Source organism: Phascolarctos cinereus, unplaced genomic scaffold, assembly GCF_003287225.1.
Source record: "Phascolarctos cinereus isolate Bilbo 61053 unplaced genomic scaffold, phaCin_HiC Scaffold_9;HRSCAF=440, whole genome shotgun sequence".
Lineage (NCBI taxonomy): Eukaryota > Metazoa > Chordata > Mammalia > Diprotodontia > Phascolarctidae > Phascolarctos > Phascolarctos cinereus.
The window spans coordinates 116,609,292-116,626,116 of record NW_027556402.1 but is presented as its reverse complement, the minus strand read 5'-3'; the positions used below and the strand labels follow the sequence as shown (position 1 = coordinate 116,626,116).

Below are 16,825 nucleotides of genomic sequence, written 5' to 3'. Positions count from 1 at the left end.
CTGTTGAGTTTTGTTTCCTCTTTCTGATGGTTCCTCCTATTGGTTTTAATTTTTACTTACAACTTCACTAATGTGAAAATACGTTTAATGGGTATGTAAGTATAAAGCCTATGTCAGATTGTGCGCCATCTTGGGGAGGGTGGGTGGGAGGAAGGGGGAGAAAAATTTTCAACTCAAAAGCATATGGAAGTGATTGTTGATAAATCAAAATAAATTAATTAAAAAATAATAAAAAAGATTTTGTATGAATACAAATGAAAGGATGGTCTAGTACTGAGAGATGTGGGGGGAAGGGACCTGGTAGTCATCAACAGAGCTTAATCATTTTATCTTTGAATTGCTTACAAGGTTTTTGACCTCTGATACTTTATGAAAAGTTAACTGCTGGGTCTGACAGGGTGCCATTGTGAAAATTCCTTCAAGAAAAATCTTTGTGAACCTAACACAACCAGGCCACCATTCTTTATGTGTTGTTTCCTTCAGAGATTCTCTCACTCTTGTCTTTAGGACAATGACTGGTACACATTAGGTGCTTAATAAATACTTGTTACCTTGCCTTCTTTGTATCCCTACCACAGTACCTGGTACACAATGGGTACTTCATAAGGCTTTTTTTTTCATTCATATTATAAAAGTGAGCAATAGGCCAGGAAAAATTGCTCATGGAATTATTACAAGCCCCTTATATAACTATGCTTATAATCTCAGGTCATGACAATATGGTTGTATCTTTATAACCACATTGAGAAAGAAACTATCCCAGGTAACCCAGTCAAACTTGGAAATAAAAAAATAGAAAACAAACTAGATACCACCCCTAAACCAACATTTGACCTGACATGCTTTTTTCTTTTATTAATTTATTTTGATTTATCAATAATCACTTCCATATGCTTTTGAGTTGAAAATTTTTCTCCCCCTTCCTCCCACCCACCCTCCCCAAGATGGCGCACAATCTGACATAGGCTATACATTTACATTCCTATTAAACAATTTTCACATTAGTGATATTGTAAATAAAAATTAAGACCAGTAGGAGGAACCATCAGAAAGAGGAAACAAAACTCAACAGAAGAGAAAAAAAAATAACAATCCAACTTCCATAGTTCTTTCTTTGGATGTGGATAGCATTTTCCATCATGAGGCCTCTGGAGATGTCTTAGATCCTTGTATTGCTGGGAAGGGTTAAGTTTATCAGTATTAGTCATCACACAACATGGCTGTTATTGTATACAACATTCTCTTGGTTCTGCTCACTTCACTCAGCATCAGACCATACAGGTCTTTCCAGGTTTTTCTGAAGTCGGCCTGTTCATCATTTCTTATAGCACAATAGTATTCCATTACCATGATATACCATACCTTGCTCAGCCATTCCCCAATTGATGGGCATCCTCTCAGCTTCTAATACTTTGCTACCACAAAAAGAGCTGCTATGAATATTTTTGTACATGTGGGTCTTTTTCCAATTTGTATGATCTCTTTGGGATACAGATCTAGAAGGGCTATTGCTGGGTCAAAGGGTATGCACATTTTTATAGCCCTTTGGGCATAGTTCCAAATTGTTCTCCAGAATGGGTGGAGATGGCATGCTTTCAAGGATACTCCACTGGTTTCTGGAATATAGCAACAGGAATGGAGTCCACCTACCTACTCCTTTATCTGCACACTCCCTGCTGCCCCAGCATATCTTTCCTGTAAAGGGGGCAATGGAATTTCCCAATATCATCAACATTTGGTGGAGAGAACAGCAGGCACAGAATTAGAAAAAGTTAATTAAGCTCTGGAATTTTACTACCTCCTGTCTACAATAATGTTTGAGAGGCAGCATGGTGTCATGGAAAGACCTCTTGGCTGTGAATCAGGAGACTTCTATTGAAGAGGCCATGGACCTCAAGGCAAGTGGCTTCATGTTTCTGGGTACTTTCCTCACCAGCAAAAAGGGGAGTTAACATTTGTGCCATTAAGGACCCTTTTGGCTCAGCCAGGTGAAACCTCTAGAAACCTTTTCAGAATGTTTTAAAATGAATAATAACAAAAAGTTTGCAGGCACCAAGTTAAGAACTCCTTGACTAGATAGATGCTGCCTCCTAAAGTTCCTTCCTGGTCTCTTCAGCTGTGAGTGCCTTCCTTGCATTACCTTCCTTGAATGTGATTTTATAAATTCCTAACATATATAAGGGCAGCTAGGTGGTGCAGTGGATAGAGTGCCAGGCCTGGAGTCAGGAATATGAGCCTTCATGATGGAAAATGCCATCCACATCCAGAAAAAGAACCATGGAGCCTGAATGCAGACTGAAGCAGACTAAAACTAAAGCTAATAATTTTTTTTAAAAAAGGAAGATGAGTCTTCCTGAGTATAAATCAAGCCTCTGTTACTTCCTAGCTATGTGACCCGGGGCAAGTCACTTAACCTTGTTTGCCTCAGTTTCCTCATCTGTAAAATAAGCTGGAGAAGGAAATGGCCAAGAACACCCCAAATGGGGTCACAAAGAGTTGGACATGACTGAAAAGACTGAACAACAACAATCACACATAAATGAATCTCGTCTATAAGAACCTTAAGGTCAGCTACTGTTTAACTTTTTTTGTCTGTGTCTCCAGTACCTAGCACCAGTGCACAGGCAGAGAGGAGACAAGTAATAAAATAGATGCTTATTCATTGATTCCAGCAGCATTCTATGACTGATGTGTACACATGAAGACAAAAATAGGTTTCTGTGAACTTGTATTGGTGTATAAATCTGAAATCTTCAGGGCCCCTATAAGATCCTGGAACAGTAAGATAAACCAAACAAAGATAGTGGAAAAGAGAAACCAGCTACTTATGTCCTGAGACATCACCAAGACCTGAGTTCAGCCATCTCCTCATCTCTTACCTGGCTGCACTGCCTTCTGATTGACTTCTCCATCATTCCTCCTGGTTGGTACCCCACGTAACACTTTTCAGCTTCCTTCTTTGTTTTATTTTCCCCCATTAGATAGATTTTAAGCTCCTTGAGGGCAGGGACTATTTTTTTTTCCTATTTGCATCCAGTGTCTGGAACATAGCAGACTCTTAATAACGTTTACTGATTTTTAAAAAATCATCTCTGCAGAACCAGGAGAACATTGTATACAGCAACAGCAACATTGTGTGACGATCAACTATGAATAACAGCCCTTCTCAGCAGTATAATGATCCAAGACAATTCCAAAGGACTCACGATGGAAAATGCTATCCGTATCCAAAGAAAGAACTGATGGACTCTGAATGCAGACAGAAGCATACTATTTTCACTTTATTTCTCTTTGTTTCTTCTTTTACAACATGACTAATTTGGAAATGTGTTTTACACAATTGCACATATATAACATATCAAATTGCTTACAGTTTAGGGAGGGGGAAGGAAAAAGGAGAGCGGGAGAAAATTTGCATCTCAACACTTTAAAAAAATGAGTGTGAAAAATTGTCTTTAAGCGTAACTGGAAAAATAAAATACTATTAATAAAAAACAATCACCTCTGAAGCAGAAATGCACCTCCCTCTTTTCCACAGAGAAGCAGGAGATTGTGGGAGCATCATTTTACATACAATCTTTTGCCAACTGGTTCCACTTGTTTCTCTTTGTAAAAAGGGAGGACTCATTGGGTAGGAGGATGGAGATATATTCAGAAGTGACTGATGTCAAACAAAAGGGATTTATAAACTTATTGTTTTAAAAATATCTATGAAGGTCAGAAACTATTCACAGAGGGAGGATGTCACCAACTTTTCTGCCTACTCTCCCCACCTCCAATTCCTTGTTCCTTTATTTAGCAGCCACCAAAAGTCCCCTTTTTTTGACAAATTCCTTGGAACTACTATGGGGAATTCCTCTTTAGTCATACTGACATTGGGGCAGTACACTCTGTTGAGCCATCCAACTCAACTGCATGGAAAGAAGATGGGCAGCATTTTGCCTCTGCCTATCTGAAGCTTATGAAGAGCAGTACATTGATTCCTGTACCCCAGAGACAAGCTGCCTCCAGGGTGGCCTCCAACGAGGGCACCAGCTGTGGGGTGAGCTGTTGCTCTGCCCAATGGCCAGCTGTCAGCACTTACTTCCATTAGCTGAGTGGGGAGAAAAGGAGGTCATCCCAAAGACTTCAGTCTAAGTCACAGAAGCAGGCTATTTCTGTAGGGGGCACACATCCAAAACTTGTGTTACCCAAACATGATCTTTGACTCTACCATGCCTCCACTTTTCAAATAAAGTCCATATCCAAGTTTTGTTCACTGTACTTCTACAACATTTCTTGTATCCATAATTCCTTTCTTCTCTAGTCCCTCTACCACCACACCTGCAACTTGATTGTCACCTGCAAAACCTTCCCAGCATGTTTTCCCACCTCTAGGAGCTCCCACTTGCAGCCCAATCTATCTTATGAGACTAATTTTTTTGGTTTTTCTTTTAAATTAAAATTTTTTTTTAGGCATTTGGGATTAAGTGACTTGCCCAGGGTCACATAGCTAGTAAGTGTCAAGTGTTTGGTCTGAGGTCAGATTTGAACTCAGGTCCTCCTGACTTCAGGGCCAGTGCTCTAACCACTGTGCCATCTAGCTTCCCCAAGACTAAATTTTTGTATGCTCAGACTTGACCGTATCACTGTTCTGCTCAAAAAAGTTCAGTGACTCCAGATTACCTACCAGATAAAGTGCTAAATCCTCTGCCTGGAATTCAATGCCCTCTTCAATCTGGTACATTCCAATTCATCTTATTCCCCTCGAGGTACTCTGTGTACAATATTGCACTCTTCTCTGTGCCTTGTACATGTCTTGCATTTTCCCGTTTTTGTTCTATGTCTGGAATGTCCCTATGCCTGGGGTATATTCCCCCATTCTCTTTGCCTCTTGATTCTCTATTTATTATCTAATATCCAACTCAAATGTTATCTCCTCCAAGAAGCCCTCCTTGATCCTCCCTGTTAGTAACAACCCCTCCCCTCACTTAGTACTTTGTTATGCACCTGTTACATACAATGTTATTATAATATTGGATTTCCCCAGTGTTATACTGTCAAGAGTCAGTGTGCATAGGGGTTAGAGAGTTGGTCTACAAGCTAGGAAGATGTGGGATCAGGTCATATTTCTGCCATATCTTGGCTCTGTTACTTTGGGCAAGACACTGAACTCCTCAGTGTTGAGGCTTCCAAGACACCAAAACAGGACTTCTTCACCTTTTTTCATTTGGACTCTTTTGGTAGTCTGGCGAAGCTCATGAATCACTTATTAGATTACAAAGCAAATTAATAATATTATGCAGTTATCAAAGTCTCTCTATATTTTAATAGAATTTTACTTTTTCCAATTACAATTTTTGATACTCACTTTTTGAAAGATTTTCAGTTCCAAATTTTTCTCCCTCATTTCCTCTCCCACCTCCTCCCCAAAATAGCAAGCAATCTGATATAGATTATACATGTGCAATGATGTAAAACATGTTTCCACATTAGTCATGTTATGAAAGAAACAGAACAAAAGAAAGAAACACAAAAAAGTAAAAATAGTATGTTTCAATCTGCATTCAGATTCATCAATTCTTTCTCTGAAGATGGATAGCATTTTCTATCCTGAGTCTTTTGGAATTGCCTTGGATCATTGTATTGCTGAGAAGAGCTAAGTCAATCACAGTTGATCATCACACAAGGTGGCTGTTACTTTTTATAATGCTCTGGTTCTGCTCATTTCACTCAGCATCAGTTCATGTAAGTCTTTCCAGGTTTTTTTGAAATCTCCCTGCTCATCATTTCTTGCAGCCCAATAGTCTTTCGCTACATTTATATGCCACAGCTTGTTCAGCCATTCCCAATTGATGGGCATCCCCTCAATTTTCAATTCTCTGCCACCACAAAAAAAGCTGCTATAAATATTTTTGTATATGTGGTTCTTTTCCATTTTTTATGATCTCTTTGGGATACAGACCTAGTAGTGGTATTGTTGGATCAAAAGGTATGCATAGTTTGATTGCCCTTTGGGCATAGTTCCAAACTACTCCCCAGAATGGTTGGATCAGTTCACAACTCCAACAACAGTGCATTTGGCTCCCAATTTTCCCACATTTATTCAACATTTATCATTTTCTTTTTTGTCATATTAGCCAATCTGATGGTGGTACCTCAGAGTTGCTTTAATTTGCATTTCTCTAATCACTAATGGTTTAGAGCATTTTTTCATATGACTATAGATAGCTTTGATTTCTTCATCTGAAAACTGCCTGTTCATATCCTTTGACCATTTATCAATTGCGGAATGCAAAAATCTCTCTAAATTTTTTAAAATTATAGACTCCAGGTTAAGAATCCCTGCTCTAAAGGAGATAAGTTTCAGGGAAGATGGCAACATGCATTGATAGATGTTTATTCACTTAGTGGTTCCCTCTACCAAGGAAATTTGAGGTCCAGCTCCTATCCCTATCTGTAACCTCAACCCTAACACATTCTACGTTCCATGAGGATAGCATGAAACTTTGTTTCACCTTCATTGTTTAGCATAGTACTCTGGATCCAGGAGGCCTCTAATAAATTACAGGTAAACATTTTTTTCCTCAAACCTACCCTTCCTCCAAATTTTTTATTTGGAATCTGAGGACCTATGTTTGAATCTCAGCTTTGCCAACTACTGAAAAACATTGGGTATATCACTTTTTGGCCAACCAAACTTCCTAGCTCTCTATGGCTACATACACAGACCTCAGGTTCCTTCCAGGAATGTGAATTGGAGGGACTGAGGCAATTTAAAAATTTTTAAAGCTCTCTACATAACCCTTCTCCAAATTTTCAATATGTAAGAAAGCTATTATGTATAAACATTGACTCACATTTCAGCATCCTAGGAAGAAACCTTCATAAAAGGACCTTGATATAGCGAGACACCTTTCTCTAGAAACTGCACAACTTACAGCCTAAACTGTTATTACCTTTCAATGACAGCCAATGAATATGGTTTTAAAACTGAAATCGATTCTCATGGTTTACTTCTAGGTAAATAGGGCCCTCAAAACGGCCCATCTCCATGGCAGTGTGTTCCATAAGGAAACACTGGAGCTGTACTTATAGGAAATCAATGTGAAATAATCCCTTTCTTTCCAGCTAAAACTATCCAGGAGAGAGGAGATTGGTTTATTGCAATGACAAGCATTACTTATATCAGGTACCTATATACTCTAGGCAGTACAAACTGCATCCTCTGGTGTTTGCAGCATACATAACCACACTGGGTCCAGGCATGAGTGCACACATACACATACACACAATTTCAGGAAAGCCAGAACTTTTGTCATGCTGGACCCATTGTGCCCTGCTGTTACTCAGGCCTAGCTCAGCACCAAAACCAGACAACTGATTAGTGAGAGGAGATACCAACCAACTGAAAAGAAATAAGGTGATGGTGGAGGAGAGGAATATGACCTTGAAGTAAAATCCAGTGGCAAAAACCCACTCACTGGATCCCTTGGAGGGAGAGGGGAGGGGCACATAATGAGAGACCTACAAAATCCCCAGTAAAGGCCTTGAAGAGCTCACATGAGAGGCTGGCTTTAGAGATGCCATAAAACCACTTAGAATTCATGGAAGTTGCTGTGGTTGGAGAAGGTGACAGGTTAAGTGGTGAGAAATAGGAAAATTTTCACCTCACTGATCTTGGCTGGGCTCCCATGAGGGCCTGTTTTTCAAAGGTTATTTCATTTTCTTTCCATCATTTCTCTTCCGGATAGCTGCAATGCTTACTGTAGCACTAATCTTGATTGCCAGTGTCAACTGAATGTGACTCCTAACTCCCAACTCCTGGCCGCAGGCCTACAATTACAATCCTGCTTCCTTCCTTCCCTCTAAGTCCTGTACCTCTGACAGCTGCTCAGTTTATTCATGTTGACTGGACATCCACAGGTTTCGAGGCATTGTATGAGATTCTGGACAGTTCTCTAGGGTGGCCCCCAGGGCAAAGTGTGAATTCTATTTCCTATTTGGTTGGAGTCTGCCATATTCTTCAAAATGTCTTCATGACTGTTCTCTCCTATCAAAGCCTGTTCTCTCATCCTTATTTATTCTGAACCATAAATTAACAATTTTTTAAAAAAGCCAAAAATTCAGTTCAATGCAACAAACCATTCCTAATTTCCCTTTGTGTAAAAGGACCTGTGTTAGGTATTAGAGATCCAAAGAGCAAATAAGTTCCTGCCTTCAAAGAGTTTACATTCCTTCTAAGTAGAGCCTGGATCAGATTGCATGCTGCCTTGGAGAAGGGGGAAGATGGTGAGGTGGAGAAAATTTAAAACTCAAAATTTTATGGAAGTGAATGTTACAAACTAAAAATAAATAAATTGTTTTAAAAAAAGAGTTTACATTCTTGAAGGGAGAAGAGATAAACATACATTAATAAATAAATAAAAAGTACATCCAAAGTTGGGGCAGCTGAGTGGCACAGTAGATAAAGTGCTGGACGTCAAATTGTGAACACCTAAATTCACACCAGTCCTCAGAGACTTACTCATTGGGTAGACCTGGGCAAGTCAAATAACCCTTTTTGCCTCAGTTACCTCAACTGTAAAATGAGCTAGAGAAGGAAATGGCAAACCCCTCCAGTATCTCTGCCAAGAAAATCCCTAATGAGGTCATGAAGAGTTGGACACAACTGAAATATCCAAAGTAATTTTAAAAGGAAAAGAACCACTAACATATAGAAGGGGAGGAGGGAAAATCAAGAAAGGCTTCATGGAGGGGGGTGATTCCTAAGCTGTGCTTGAAGGAAGGGATTCTAAGAGGTAGAGGCGAGGTGAGAGTACACACCAGACCTAGGCTGCATAAAAAGGCCCAGGAGAAGGTTATAGAAGAATGTGATTGAAACTTTTGAGTAAAGAACAGTAATCTTCAATAAGACTTGATAATCAGGGCAGCTAGGTGGGACAGTGGATAGACCACTGGCCCTAGAATCAGGAAGACCTGAGTTCAAATTCAGCTTCAAGACACTTGACACCAGCTGTGTGACCCTGGGCAAGTCACCTAGCCCTGACTGCCTTACCAAAAACAAAACAAAGAAACAAAAACAGACTTGATAATCTATTAATTTTTAAAGAGTCTGGAAAAAATGTGACAGACTACAGGATGCAAACTGAGGATTCTGAATTTTATTCTAGTGACCTTAGTGATCCACTGACTTTATTTAAGTAGGGGAATTACATAGATCTGAGTTTTGGAAATATCAATTTGGTGCAGGATGGATTGGGAACGGGCTAGACTGGAAGCAGGGAGACTATTACAACAGCTCAAGTGAGAAATGAGGAAGACCTGAAACATGGGGTTACTTCAAGAGTGGAGAGAAGGAAAGGGAATCACATGAGTGATAATATAATTATTACTACTAATAATAGCAGCTGGCATTTATGTAGCAATTTAAGGTCTATCTCACTTTATCCTCAGATAATAATGGTGCCTGTCTCCCAGGATTATCTTCATTTTGTAGTTAAGGAAACTGAGGCAGACAAAAGTCGAGTGACTTGCTCAGGGTCACACAGCTATTAAGTGTCTAAGGCAAGATTTGGACTTAAGTCTTCCTGACTCCAGATTTTGCTATAATTCACTGTGCCACTTCGCTGTTTTGTGAAGATGCTGTGGAAGTAGACTTAAGATTTAAGAAATGATTGGGTTTGGAAGGTGAGGGAAAAGGAAGAGAGAATAAGGGTTCTCAGGCTGTGAACCTAGGTGACTAGACATGTGTATACAACACACACACACATACTAACACATAATTCTGTTTTGGATATGTTGGTATTGAAAGGCTTATGGGACAGGACATTCAGGTGGAGACACCTAGCAAACCGTTGGTAACAGAAGGACTGAAGTTTAGGAGAAAGACTGCTTGATTTGCAAGGATCAAGATGATAACTGGAGCCACTGAATCCAGGACAGAATCTTGTATTTAGTGGATGGCGATTAAGCAAAGGAGAAGCAGTCAGACAGGAAGAAGGAAAACAATGAGATCCGTGTCCAGGAAGCCAAGGGAAGAGAAAATATTCAGGAGCTGGGGATGGGCAACAGAATCAAAACTGACAGAAAGGTCAAGTGGGATGAGTAGTTAAGAGACTGTTGGTGAAAACTTGTCTATAATGTCAATCATCTTTGCTGGGAGTTTTTTTTCTCTTCATTTTTTTCTTTAAAAAAATCTTTGTTATAAGAGACTGGTTCTCTGGGAGGGAGAGATGCAGGGGAAAATCAAGATGGATTTCTTAAAAAGATTAGTGATAACTGGAGAGGGCAGTTTGAATTGAATACTGGGATTGGATGCCAGACTGCAAGGGGTTGATGAATGAAAAGTTAAGGAAATGGAGGAAAGTAGGAGGGATGATCCTTTCCACAAATTAAGAAATGAAAAGAAATCTCTTGAGGGAAATTTAAAGTTTTTGTTCTAAGGCTGGAAGGAGGTGGATAAGGAGAGACTGACTATATAGAGAAAGAAAGGGAATGATTTGAAGGGAAGCTTCTAGGAGACCAGAAGATATAGAATCAACAGACAATGGGGCTGGACTTCACATTCTGCTAAAGGAATTGAGCTCTAATGGTGGGATTTTAGCCTCAGGTAGCTAGTGAGAGAATTATTTGGGACATTTGTGCCTCGCTGGTACCCTGAATTGATACCATATATATGTGGATGCTTATGTTAATCAATCACTAAATACCTACAATGTTCCAGGAACAACATGCTAGGAGCTGGGGATTCAAAGAGAGAAACGAAATGGTCCCTTCCCTCAAGAAGTTTATGTATTTTATGGGAGGAGACAACATGTATATGTGTATGTACATAGATATATATAAAAGATATACACAAAATAAATGAGTTTATTAGCAGGAAGAAGTGCTAGCTGTTGGGGAGATCAGAAAACATTTCATAAAGAATAGGGGTTGTTAACCTAAGGTTCATGAACATTTTAAATAATATGTTGATAACTATATTTCAGTATCATTGGTTTCCTTTTGCAAACCTATAGATTTTGTACATTTTAAAGCAGTATTCCAAGAAGGAGGCCATAGGTTTCATCAGACTGCCAAAGGGTGTACTAAGACAAAAAAGATTAAGAAACCCCAATGTAGACAATGGAGCTTGAGTTGAGCTTTGAAGAAACTTAAGGCTTCTAAGAAGTAGAGGTAATGAGGGAACAAATTCCAAGAATTGAGGAAAGCCAAGGCCATTGTGGCTGTGATCTAATTTATGGGGTGGCCTATAATCAAACAGGAACTATTCAATACTATGCTGCTTTAAACATCCCAAGTCAGCATCTGTCTGTCTGCTATTCACTGCGGTCACTCTAAAAGCTAGATACTAAACAATTGATGAAAAGGCATTTCCTCCTTTACTTTGGATCATAAGTTCCTGCTCTGAAAGGTCCAGGGTCAGTAATAGTATTGAGCAACATTTAACTGAAGGGGATTTTGTTCTCTCTGGTGGCTGCTTTGGGTCCCAACCATGAGCAGAAAGAAGACTGTATATGGAATTGGGTATCTGGATTCAAATTAAGACTCCTGGTTTTGAATCTCTTACCGCCTGTAAAGCTTTGGGTGACAAGCTCCCCTTTCTGAGAGGCACTTTCCTCAGCTGTCAAGTGCAGGACATGGATGCCATTTCTAAGATCCATCTTTTATCAGTTCCAAATCCTATTATCGTCTGTCAAATCAATGCCTTTCTCAGTGAGTATATTCAACAGACAAAGCAGTATTCTATTATGATACCAAGAATTAGCCATGTCTTTTCTTTCTAAGTATGGAAATTGGAACATCACTACTCACCACAGGCAATGGTCCAGTACACCAATGAGTCTGGAGTCTGGTAGAGAATACGGTAAGGGGCGACTCTTGCACTGGAGTCCAAAACAACATCAAGAGTTCCCACCAGGAGGCCTGGAAAAGAGGAAACAACTTTGAGAAAATTCCTACACAGAACTTTCTGCAGGGCCCACAGTGGGATTTAGGGAAGATAACTTTTTTTGCAGACAATCTGCTACAAGGGAAAGACCACTGGATTTGTAATGAGAGGACATGCCCCAGAATCCCTGCTCTGCCACTTACTGGTTCTGTGGTTCGGAACAAATCCTCTTTGAACCTCAGCTTCCTCATTTATATAATGGGCATATGATACTTACAATAACAACCTTACAGGGCCTTTGTGAAGAAAATAATTGGTAAACTTTCTAGTGCTATTGAAATGAGCTTTTATTAGTAGTATCTTCTGGCGATCATTGTTAAGAATAGTGGGATGGTTGAGGTGAAATGGTTGCCAAAGGCTTAGCTGGAGTCAAATATTCATTTGGCAGATAGAAATCCAGAACCATAAAATGGAAAATTTGCCTCAGCACTTATATTGGAAAGAGTGCTAGTCACAAGACCCATATTTTAAGTTCTATCCCTTATGCTTACAACTCGTCTGTTCTTAGTCAAGTTGCTTCATAATCAATGTCCTGTAAAATGACGGGGTTGGACTAGATCAGTCCTTACTCTGAACTTACATGAACTTTTAAAAAAATTTTAACAACTGTCTTTTGATATAATTGATTTCCTTTGTAATCCTATATACTTATTCTGAAAAGGAAAACTTGAGAAAACGTATAGACTAATGCAGAGTATAATGAGCAGAACCAGAAGAACACTGTACCCTGTAAGCAATAGTATAACAATGATCAACTATGAATGACTTAACTACTCTGATCAAGACAGTTCCAAAGGACCCATGATAAAAAGTGCTATCCACTTCTAGAGAGACAGCTGATAAACTCTGAGTGGTGACCGAAGTCTATTTTTTTCCACTTTATTTTTCTTTCTTTCTTTTTTCGCAACATGGCTAATATGAGAATATTTTGCATGACTTCACACGTATAATGGGTATCACATACATTCTCAATAAGTGGTAGAGGGGCTGGAGAGAGAGAATATAAAGCTCAACATTTTAAAAAATGCATGTTAAAAATAAATGAATATTAAAGAAAAAAAATTCTGAAAAGGGATCCATAGTGTTCAGACTGGCAAGTGGGTCTCTGACACAAAACAGATTAAGAACCCCCAGACTAGATAATTTCTAAAGTCCTTTCCATGTTTTCTGATCTATGCATTTAGGACTGGAGAACCTCTGTTCTAAGGTCCATCCTACCTCTTACTAGTTGTCTGACTTTGCAGATGAGTAAGCTTCCTCATTGGCAAAATGGAGATGCCACTTGGATGATCTCACAATTCCTGGCACTGTTGTAAGGAAGGTTCTCTGTGAACCTTAAAAAGTACCCTTGAGCATTATTATGAGAGATGTCACTTTTAAGAAGCTTTTATTTTATGACTTGGTCCTTTTATAGCAATGTTCTATTTCACAAGCTTATCTTCCCAAATAACTATCATTATATTCTTTTTAGAGAATGAAGTATGATGTGAGTCAGCTATGGAAGTTGAGTGAAATGGTGGATGGTGATCAGAAAAGGCATCCCCAGAAAGAAAAGACCTCTCCAGGGTCTGCTTTTGGTCTCTCACAACAAACTCAGCGGTTCCTGCATCAGAGGGTTGTTGGGCAGGAGGAAGAATCAGTTTATGCAGCCAAACTACTCATAGACACAGATAATCCTAATGCAAAGTATTATTGTTGGAAGAGACTTCAGAGATGGGTAAGTTCAGCTCCTTCATTTTACAGATGAGGAAAGAGGCTCAGACTGAAGGGGTGACTTGCTCAGAGTCTCACATTTAACTTATGAGATGGATTTTTATTGGATGCCAATTCAATAATCTAAAATGAGAAATGAGAGTGTGGTAGACCAGTAAGAGCATTAGAAGTCAGAAACTGGGATTAAATCCTGGCCAAGCAAGTTATTCCTCTGTTGTTGGTTGTTCTAAGCTCGAGGAATTGAGATATAAAAGTTACTAATCTGTTAACATGTTTTGACCCAGAGACCTCACTACTGAGACTATACCTCAATGACATTTCAATGTGTACAAGATTATTCATAGTACCATCTGTGATCATGGAAATTTGAAAACAAAATGTGTCCAGTTATCAAAGAATGGTGGACCATAGCATGGTGTATGGATGTAATGGGATATTACTGTGTTGTAATGAATGATACTCCCAAAAGCATAAGTCTATGACACTCTCTTGCCCAAGAAGCCTGCCTACTCCATCTCTTGTCTCTCTCACATACCTAGAATGCATGCCTTCCATACCTCCACCTGTTGGAATTTCCAGTTGCCTTCAAGACTCTACTTGTGCCACCTTCTAAAAGAATCTGTTCCTGATTCCCATAGTAATTAGTCTTTCCCACCACTGCCTGGCCAAAATTACTTTGCATTTACATTTATATTTTGTACTTATCTATTTACACATTGAACCCATCCTCTTCCTATCTTCCCTCCTCCCAAGCAAAAGTGGGAACTCCTTGTGCACAAGAACGAATTCATTTTTGTATCCCCACTGCCCAGGACAGACAGTACCAGGCACAGAGCAGGTTCCTTTTAATTGCTGATTTTGTAAACAAACAATTGAATGCCAAATGAGCAATGCAGAGAAGTATGAGAAGACTAGTAGGGAGGGATGCAAAGTAATGATGAAATGATGAAAGCAGCAGTGACTGCCTCCCCTCCTCCCCTACCTAAGACTATCAGTAATAGTAGTTCCCAAAGAGAAACTCCCTTTAACTATGCAAATCAACACATTCTTTGCAATTTATGGTCTTGGAAAGTTGCCTGGGGCTCCAGGAGATTAAGGGACCTGCCCAGAGTCAGATTGCCAGTGTGTGTCAGGGGCCAGATTTTTAACCCAGACCTTCCAAATTTTTACCCCAGATCATTCCTGGTGCTGGCTGGCTCTCTTATCTACTACCTTTCACGTTCAATGTTCCATCTATATAAATGAAAACAAGACTAAAAAAGGGCCAACTACATCCCGGGACAGTCTGTCTCCCTTTCCTCTATTAAGTCCCAGAGAAAGGAGGCAGGTTGCCTTTATTTGGACTGCTCTCTCCTCAATACCAGTTGGTCTCTTTTGGAGAGCCAACACTCCCCCTCTGCCTTTATCTTTGGTCATTGACCTTCTGTCAGATTGATATCTTTCCAACTATTCACCATATCTTTACCCCACTCTTACAATTTGAAATTGATTTTGACCACCATTCAAATAATCAGTATTCTGATGACTCTTCAGTCAGTCAGTGCCAACAACTCTATGTCTGCTAAGCTCTGCAGATACAAGGAAAGGTAATAGTCCTTATTGTCAAGGAGCCCACAGTCTTTTTTTTTTTATTAGGCAATTGGGGAGCTCACAGTCTTAACAGGGGAGACAACATACAAACATGTATATCAGTCAGTAAACATATAGCAATCACTATGTGCCAGGCCAATCGCCTCCCAACATCAAATATAAAAATCAACTGATCAATAAAGACTCAATGCCTGCCAAGTGCCAGGCACATAGGCTTTCAAAACCCTTTATAACCCGGCCCTTCCTACACATTTCCTTCATCTTCCTCACATCCTGGAATCCCTGAGAGGGGACATTGAGGCTGACTAGATTGACTTGTCGATGATGAGCCACGTTGGGATGTTCTTCACAAAATTATTCTACCTCTCTCTTCATTCTCTGTAGGTTGGTACATATGCTGCAGTTACTGTGATGGTGGGGTTTTTGGCTCATTCCAATCATGAGGTGATGGGAATTCCTCAGAAAGTTTAGTTTTTGTTGCTTTTGCACACACAATGAAACCAGTTCTACCAACTTCATTATCCAAGGACAATCCGTAAGCCACCATTCCATTTGGCTTGGCCTTCCTTTTGCCTTCTCATCTCACGTACCATTCAGATATCAATACGAATGTGGTTGAGCTCTTAGATTATTTATGCTGCTATTATGTTATCTGATAGGCACTGGACACACATTTCACACTGAAGATGCTAACAGCTGTTAATGTTTACAGATGGCATAAACATTATGGTTTTTTTTTGAGGCAATCAAGGTTAAGTGACTTGTCCAGGGTCACATTGCTAATAAGTGCCTGAGGTCAGATTTGAATTCAGGTCCTCCTGATTCCAGGGCCACCTAGCTGCCCTCACTATATGATTCTTAACAATCTGTACTCCCCATGATGTCACTCTGACAATGTCACTAGGAAATCAGAAGGAGGCTTCAGAGGTCTGAGAGTCATTTTTAAAAATCTTAGTTTTGTAGGTTGCCATGGCAAGTCATCTTCTACTGGTCAACCCACTGGTAATGAACCTTTCCATATTTAGTTGAGCTGGTCATTGGATAGAATACTCAATCTGTCTCCAGGACCATACGTGAATCCTTTCTAGCTTAGGAAAAACCATTAGTCAATCTGTCAGCTAAATCAATAACCATGTATTAAGCCCTTACTATATACCAGGCATTTTGCTAAGTGCTGGAGATATAAAGGCAATAACACAAAAATAATCCCTGCCTTCAAGGAGGTTCTATCCTAATGGAAGCTTATAATCTGCTGGCCAAGTTTTCTAGTACCCAGGGTGACCTTCTTGCATAAATTTACAGAAGTGATCTTTCTGGAAGAGTAACCTCATAAACACTTTTCACACTATGTCATCATTTCACCCTCCTCTGTGTATGGAAATGCTATGGTGCCATGATAAAACGTCAAGATCACAGGTATTCTCTTAGTTCTGCCACTTATTATAGCTCTGAGTCTTCAGATCAGTAGCTTAAATCTTTTTCAGCCGGTTTGTAAAATGTAGATAAAAACATTTGCTATCACAAGGCTGTTGTAAGGAAAAAAATGGGATAAAATTCATTCATTCAAGAAACACTTATGAAGTATTTACT

The 16,825-nt window shown here is 39.5% G+C and overlaps 1 protein-coding gene across 1 annotated transcript in view; it reads right to left on the bottom strand.

The window, feature by feature from the left end:
* TBC1D9 (TBC1 domain family member 9) overlaps positions 1 to 16,825 on the bottom strand; it is a 125,113-nt gene that overhangs the window by 69,754 nt on the left and 38,534 nt on the right. The window contains exon 2 of the mRNA XM_020989854.2: positions 11,797 to 11,907. Coding sequence (XP_020845513.1) covers positions 11,797 to 11,907 — 111 coding nt within the window. The remainder of the gene's footprint in view (positions 1 to 11,796; positions 11,908 to 16,825) is intronic.